This window comes from Vanacampus margaritifer, chromosome 5 (assembly GCF_051991255.1).
Source record: "Vanacampus margaritifer isolate UIUO_Vmar chromosome 5, RoL_Vmar_1.0, whole genome shotgun sequence".
NCBI classification, from domain to species: Eukaryota; Metazoa; Chordata; class Actinopteri; order Syngnathiformes; family Syngnathidae; genus Vanacampus; species Vanacampus margaritifer.
The window spans coordinates 24,455,304-24,463,731 of NC_135436.1; the positions used below are offsets into that span (position 1 = coordinate 24,455,304).

General features: G+C 37.7%; 1 protein-coding gene across 2 annotated transcripts in view; it reads left to right on the top strand.

Annotated features, from left to right (window-relative positions):
• igsf9ba (immunoglobulin superfamily, member 9Ba) overlaps positions 1–7,540 on the top strand; it is a 58,112-nt gene extending 50,572 nt beyond the window's left edge. For both annotated transcript variants that reach the window (XM_077565385.1, XM_077565386.1), the window contains one exon: positions 578–7,540. In XM_077565385.1, the coding sequence (XP_077421511.1) occupies positions 578–780 (203 nt within the window). In that variant the 3' untranslated portion in view covers positions 781–7,540. The remainder of the gene's footprint in view (positions 1–577) is intronic.
• Positions 7,541–8,428: the final 888 nt, after the last annotated feature.

Sequence of the window (8,428 nt, forward strand, 5' to 3'; positions counted from 1 at the left end):
AAAAATTTATATAAATGGGAATATATATATATATATATACTGTATATATATATAAATAAAATTAAAAATAAATACAAAAATGAGATTCAAAAAATAAAAACAAATGTGGAAATAAATACAAAAACTATTATAAAATTAGTATACATTTATTATATAAAGAGGATTAAATATCAATCAATAAATACAAACGCTCCGTTCTCACATTTATTTATTTCATGCCGCAGATGCCCTGTCAGCCCGAAATGTTATTCAAATGAGGGGGCGGTCCTAAGCGTGTCTTGGGTTGGACTCGGCCGTTGCAAACTGCTTTTCAATGGTCGAGTGAGCGGGTCGGCGATAGAACGTTTTTATACGTTGAGAGCAAATGAGTAAATTGCATGACTTGAACATATGATCTTCGTTCGAGTGGTGTATAGAAGACGTGTTACTATCAGATGTCGACGACTACAGTAGGTGCTAACTGCTAACATGCTAAAACAAACCAAATATGTGGCTGTTGAGTCAACGGTAAAGAACATTGTCGTAACAGAGGTGGTGGTGCCATGTGCTCAACCCCACCCCACCCAACCCCCCTCAGGTGCGGCTCCCTCTCAGACCCAGCAGCCATGTCAGACGCCCCACCGGGACGAGGTGCTCGGCAGGACGAGGAAAAGGCAAACCAAGAAGAACCCCTATCTCTATTTGACCTCCTTGCTGCATCGCAGGCGCTCCGAGGACGACCAGACGGGCATCCTGACCGGCGCTGACTCGGAGGGCCTCAATTACGGGACCCTCCGCTAACCCCAGGGGCCTGCCAAGCCATTGAACTCGATTTAATGCCACCTCAGCCTGCTGCGCCCCACCCCCACCCCCACCACATCCCGATCTTAGTATCAAGCTGATAGCTTTCTTATCATCTCTCGAGCTGATGGGGGTTTAACGGAGGCGTCGACGTGAGTACGTGAACAATTGGTTTGGCTTCCCTCATCTCGCTTGAATAGATATATAATGTATATAAATAGTCAAAACAAGGGAGTGAAGTTCCGTTCTACAGTAATAAAGAAGTTTCTTTTCACTCACACGGGAGAGGGCGGGCGGAGGTCCATATGTTTTTCCAGTGATACAGTGTACTGTTATGCCCGGTGCGTCCAATCACCGACTTTCCTACAATACAAATAGTGTCAGTATTTAAACACAGGGTTCTTACCACCAAATATACCTCAGAGTAAACGCAGAGTTGCTGTAATTCTTGTGGTATACTGTACGTACTTGACCTTTTTACATATGGAGAAAAAAAGAAGGTTTGGATCACGCAATGTGCTTTTTTTTTTTCCTGACACGTTAGCTAGCGTTTGGTTCTCGCTATTAGCTTGTGTTTATTTAGCGGTACTATCCACTGAGACTGTGTCTTAATGTGTCGATGTTATGAGATCGGACTCACCGACGGTCGGGGAGTTTTAGACGAACAGGGTGACCAATCGTAAAATGTTGAGTAGGATGAATTTTATTTGTGATGCGTGGCACATCTGGAGGTGCCTTTTTTTGCCTTTGCGCTCGTCTTTTTTCTAGCTTAAACTTGCCTTTTCCGTCGCCTTCTCACATTAGTATCGCCGGGGAGGACTCCAATACTACTGTTCTTCTGTTTTGCCAGAGAGGAAGCATGACTCCTGTTTGTTTTGTTTGTTGGCTTTTTATAGTTTTGGCTGCACATTTCCAAGTAGACGCGAAATGCACAGGGCTACCGAAAGGGAAAAAAGGCAAATAAATAAACAAATAAATAAAAGTTCATGCAGACGGAATAAAGGTGCTGCATGTTAAATAGGAACTTAGCAAGCATACAATGCCTCATAAAGCTGGGAAGTGCTAAAAGCAATGAATACAATACAGCGGACCCTCAGGAGTCAAACGCAGTCAAAATATATTAAAAGTTATTCCAGCAGTTATTAAAGTTATTTTCCCCATAAGAAATGGTGGAAATGACTGGGAAAATCAAATGTTCAATAAAGTCTGTCCACCATCTCAATTCCAGGTAATTATCAGTTCACAGACATTATTATAAAAACACATCAAGACTTAACTGGAGAGCCTGTTACTAACCAAAATGGCAGCACCTACCAAGGCACATAAGACGGCATCATTAATAATGATTTACATTCCAGTTGACTAGTCTGGACTGATCTATGGTCACGCTACGATCTTGTGTACATCCATGTAGTTGTAGCTCCCAGGAAAATGTAGAAACAGAGTAGTAAACAAAGAAGCTAGCTGGATTGCGGCTCGCTAGCGCTAGCGATTAAGGCTAGCATTAGACTCCATGTTGTATGCGTCCATGTTTATGCCTCTAGAAATGTGGAAAATAGCAGGATGGCTGTTTGCTAGTAAAGAGCGTTACGGCTAATTTTAGCAACAACTTCACTTTATCTTGTGCTTCACAATATTCATCAAGGTCAAAGGTTGATATATGATAAATAATTATGATGTAAATACATACATTTTTATGTTACTTTCAAGACATGTTTTTCCAAGAATTTGAGGTTGAAGTCCGAATTGAACAACTGTTGCATCATTCAGGTTTTGAATCATCACTTGAATCCTTTCTAGAAGATGAATCATAAAACACACATACTATTTTAAATCACATTCAAACTAAATTAATCATAGTTGCAGGTGTAATCATGCCCCCAAAATAGCAGTTTGGTACGTACCTGTTTTTAGGTCATGGATCGTCACATCAGGTACAGTAAATAAACAAAATGCACACACACAAAAAAAATCGATGTTGTTTAAATAGGATATTAAACAGCTAATTGCCGAGGAGAAAATTCTTCAATAAATGAAATGCTCAAAAAAATGTACACAATAAAATAAAAATGACTATTGAATAATGTATAACAGATTAAATCTTTCTTTTTATAAAAGTGCAATAATTTTTATTTTTTATTCATTGAAATTTAGATTGCTGTGATGTCGTTTCAAACGAGTTAACAAGTAGACTATTATGTACTGCATAACGTTTGCCACGGCATCTGCTACCCAGAGGCTGAGCTGCACTGTATTTGTTTACAGAGTAGATGTGTTGCTAAACCGCAAGAAAAAGTTAGAATACAAATACATGCATCGTTACCCTTACCTTTGATGAGTAGCGCCTTTGTCGATATGTTTTCGTTTTTACTTCTATCGTTGCCATTTGCCTCTTTGGCTTATCATTATGGATAAGCACAAAAAAGGCCAAAGATAAAACACACAAAAAAACAATCACGACATTTGAAATCCGTCCGAGTCCCGAGGGTCCACTGTACTCAACCCCAACCAACGCCACGACTGTTTAGCAAATGTATATTACTTTCTAGCTACTACTACTGTATGTTTGTTGATTTTCTGACACTAGCCGATAATGAATGTATGTTTTTCGCTGTACAGGAAATGAATGTTTCGATGTCGCAGTGCATTGAATGACTGCTGACGTTGTTTTCTTTTATTTTTTATGTGTAGCCTGCATCCAGGCCAAATTGTTCGGTACTGTTCGGCCCCTTTACAAGCTCTGTTTTGTTTGAAATGCTTTTTCAATCATGCAAATATGACAAGAAATTTGCCACAGATGATAAGTCAAAACTGATGGTTGCCTGAAAGTGAGCACCCACGCAAATCGGTATAAGAACAAAAAAAGGATCTATATTTGTTATGTACTGTACATGTATCGTATTTGTAAAGAGAAACCGTGTTATACGGAAAAACCTTGTAATGAGGATGTACACAAATGACAGGAGACGTAGAGAAAAATTAGATTATATAAATATATATATACAGTATATATATATTAAACAAAACAGTATTTGCTTACAGTGCGGCTTTAAGTGGAAACATTTTAAGGTGCCTCGTTTGTCATGCTTTTAGCGCACATGGTTTAACCCCCAGAGGAGTGAACGTAATAATGTTAGCGTGTGTTGCTTCTGCTTGTATATTTTATCCTGTAAAAATGTTAAGCTTTAGACGCAGACTTCTATAGCCACTTTTTCACGCAGACCCTGCAAAAGTCCTGCAACAGCGCTGTGACAGTAGGGCTGGGAGATATGGCCTTAAAATTTGAACAAATGTTTCCCCTTTTGTAAACCATGACATCAATTCAAAGTTTAGCTGTATGTTTTTCCGCCCTTGCTTTAGTTGCTGTTATTTTCATTGCATTTCCCAGCATCAACTTCCACAAAAAAAAAACTTTTTTCCCCTTTAGACATATATATATATATATATATATATATATATATATATATATATATATATATATATATATATATATATATATATATATAAATGAAAAACGGCATGGTTCCCTTGGAGTGGCAGTCCGTAGCAGTATTTAAAGCCGCGAGTCACTTTTTTTTACTAAAAGATTTGAAAACGTCACCAAATATTATTGGCAACACTGATTGCTTTTATAAACAAGCTTCTGCCAGTGTTCCTCAACCTTTATTGACGCATATTTTACATTAGAAAAATCTTACAGGACACCTGACAATGTCTTGCTGGCAAATATAAACAAAAACTTACATTCGAAAAAAATATATCATCTTGATAAATCCAAATTCACCCAGCCCTATGTCACAGTAAATCGGGATTTTGCTACTATCTATTACAAAATAAATAAATAAATAATGTGTCGGATAGCGCCATTGGTTTCAACACAACAGGGCGAGAGAAGCAAGTGCTCCTGGAAAACCAATAAACGTTACGGCTCCGATACTACCTCTGAAGCCGAGAAATCCCCCGGATCGACTCCATATACAGAAATACAGAAACAGACACAGCATAAAAAAGGAGCTTCGAAGACCAAAGCTAACAAATGTTAGCGGTGTACAATACGTAGTGTTTACGAGTGTGTTAGCGGCTTCTCAGCATTACGACTTGGTGCTACGTTCAAAACATTGTGGTGCTGTAGAGTAGAAAACTACAACCTCTTTTTTTGTTTGGTTTTTCGGGGTTGGGGGAGGCGGAGCCCTGCTAAAACTAGAGCGGTCTCTCTTATAGCCGTGTTGATTACGATGGTGTTGATAGACCATACTGGAAAAAAATAGTTGTGTACTCTTCGGAAACCTCGGGAAAAAAAAACCCAATTAGATTTGTGACCTTCAAATGACCTCAACATGTTTCTATAGCGTGTATGTGTGCGTGTCTGTGCTTCCAAGGTACCCCCTCGAAAAAGTAATGCCGATTTGAGAGTGTGAACCCAGCCTAAATGAGGGGATTCACCAGTAGGTCCACCATCTCAAGTTAACAGCATTTTTTTCCCCTCAAGCACACCACTGCAGGGGCGTCTCTCGCCACATAGCCACCGGCAAACGGAACCTTTTCACAGTGACGTCACGCCACTTCCGCAAATGAATCTTTTGCCAAGCTTTTTCATCCACGTGCATTCCTCATGGAAATAAACAGTTTGGGAAGCAGTTCTTGTAAAATATTCACATCAACCAGGCTTTGTAATAAATAAATTAATAAATAATAATAAATTAAGCCTCCTCACTCCCAAAAGATGTGTAACACCCCCTCCATTCAGAAGAAATACAGTGGATAGTAAAACTCTACACACCCCTGTTTAAATGGCAGGCCCACCCATTCCATAAAACTCAATTGAACATTTTAAACTAGGGCTGCTCAATTATTAGGAAAACATTCATCACGATTACATTGGTAAGAATTGAAATCAGGATTAGGACGATCATTTATTTTCTGGTACAAAACGAGAGTTTAAACGTAAAAAATATTAAGAGAAATACAATTCTTTGAAACACTATAAGTATACAAGTTCCTTTTGGATGAAACAACATTTATTGAATTTGTTATTTTAAAATACAATAAAAAGGTGCAAATGTATACATTTAAACAACTCGAAATTAGTATTAATCTTTTCTTTTTTTTTACGATTATGCTCATTTTGTAATTGTGGAGTGTAATAATTACAATTTTAATTGTATTTCGATTAATTGCACAGCCCTAAAACTATATATTTTTGAGAGGGAAAATAAAAACAAACAACTGAGATATTTTTTCTTTCAATTGAGTTCTACAAGATATATGAATTTTCTTGGTCTAAATTTATACAATACAAATCTGGCGTTGACAGTGCGTGAACAGATGCGTGTAGACTTTTCATATCCACTATAACACATGCCTTTTAATTATTTAATCATGCAGACATAATGGCGATTATTAACAATTATTATTATAGTAGGCTAACCCACCATTACGCACCACTATTTGAGGGCACAACGCATGGTAAACTGTGGTAAACTGCATTTGCAGAAGAGAGCCTTTCAAACTTTTTAGCCCCATCCAACATCCCAACAAAGATGCCACACCCCTTCTCATGTTTTATACTTAACACTTCGTCATTAGCATAAGTGAAGGTAACTGCAGGACGCAGTGGTGTGATGTCGCAGTGCAAAGGGTCTTCTTGTATTCCTTGTAGTACTGTACCAGTTAGCCACATTTGTGCACGCAAAGCTCACACATCCTCTACTTCTAGGAATGGATTTCGTCTTCCGAGATCTTTTTTTTCTTCTTGCATTCTCAAAAAGAAACATGTACAGTGTTAAAGAGGGCTGCTTTGGACGTACTGTTAGCTCCGTTGTTTTTTTGTTTGTTTTTGGTCACGACTTCTCTGCTTCACTAGCTCCTGTCGGGGTGATACTTTAACAATTCTTTTTATTGTATTAATCTTGCATGTAGAGACAATACAAACATTTAGCAATCATTCACAGACATCTGAGCTGGTTGTTGATGGACAGAAACCTAGAATAATATGTAGTATTTTATATAGTCTCCATTTTTTTTTTCATGTGTACCAGCACTGAGGAACTAGAATGTATTATTATTATTACTATTATTATTATTATTGTAGGCTACAATAAAAAAAAAGCACTACATTGTTAACTGTTTTAGCGTAACATGCTCATAATCAAGCAAGCAAGCCACGTAGTGCTTCAAAGGAAAGAACATGTGCATTTTCCATTCTCCATTCATCCACCCAACTCTGTGCTGTACATCACATGTTTACATTCTGTGTTTGGGTGCAAAATCCACATTTGTAAATATTTCAGCGCAATGAACCAGTTTATTTACTCTTTTGTTGTTCCGTCCTGTCATCAGGTTTAACATGGACACATTGTGAGCAATTAACTCATACTGTATGGTGCTGTACCAAAGCCTTATGTATGATATTTGTATTACTTTTCACACCGCTGTCAAGTGGCATCTGTAAAGTCATTTTCTTTTGTGTGTGAGTGTGTGAAAGAAACAGAAACAAGCTACAATGTAAAAAAAACAACAAAAAAAACTCACTCACTCTGGCCTGCTTCCAACCCCGGCCTTTTTAAGGGGAGAAAAAGCGCCACAGGCGGTGGTTACAGCGGCTTGAGCGCACCATCTCAGCTCATCCTCGCCACATGCTGCGTGCCTGCGAGAATATGAACACATTCATGTCACCATATCATGTCCAACGCTTAGTCCCATAAGGAAATTTTCTCTCAAATTTTTGTATTTTGATATAATAAAAAAGACAAAAGAGGTCTTCCCTGTTGCATTTTCATTATATATAGCTGTACATTGTTTTGTTTTTTCTGCATGTGTAAATTGGAGCATATGATGTTAAAATGAGAATACAGTTAATACCTTTTTTTTCTATTGACTGAAAACAAATTGTGCTTGAGGTCAACAAAATGTATATGAAACCACTTTTATTTCACTGAGAGATTATTGCATTATCAGTAACAAAACAAAGTTTTTAGGTGATCTTAAGTATTGGATGTAGACTTTAAGCCACACACAGAACCAAAGAGAGCCAACAAAGTTGGTGGTATGCTTTTGTATAATCGTTTTGATAAAGGAGCAACTGAGGTGTGTAGTCCAACCTTTGATTGTTTGATTAATTGATGAAGAGGTATATCACAATACGCCATAAAGAGTGTAGTACACATGCTAGACACAGGGTGTAAGTGTTGTGCATTTTTGCCCACATGTCCTCCAGTCAAACAGAACACATTTAATCACATCAAAAGCTAATTAATAATTCACATATCTTAAACTCAGAGCCTATACGCAAACAAGTATAACATTTGTAGTTAATGTTTAATTTTTCAACAAAAGGAAACATTTATTGCAAGGAGGCTTTGGTAGAACAAGACAAACAAATAAGTTGAAAGAGAATGACCTTTGTGCTTTTACTCCAATTCTTTAGCCCAGAGGCATGCTGGGAAACAAACACATGAAAAAGCATTTGCATACACCTGGGGTAACCACCTGTTAATCCACTGGATAAACATTGAAAATAACTTTGCGACATTCTCTCCTTAATGAACATGCACTTGCTTGCCTTAACATTGTAACAATAAAAATGTTTGAAAAAGTGTCATTAAGGAAAGAAGCTCCTCCCGCCATACGATAAAAAAAAGGAGTGGTG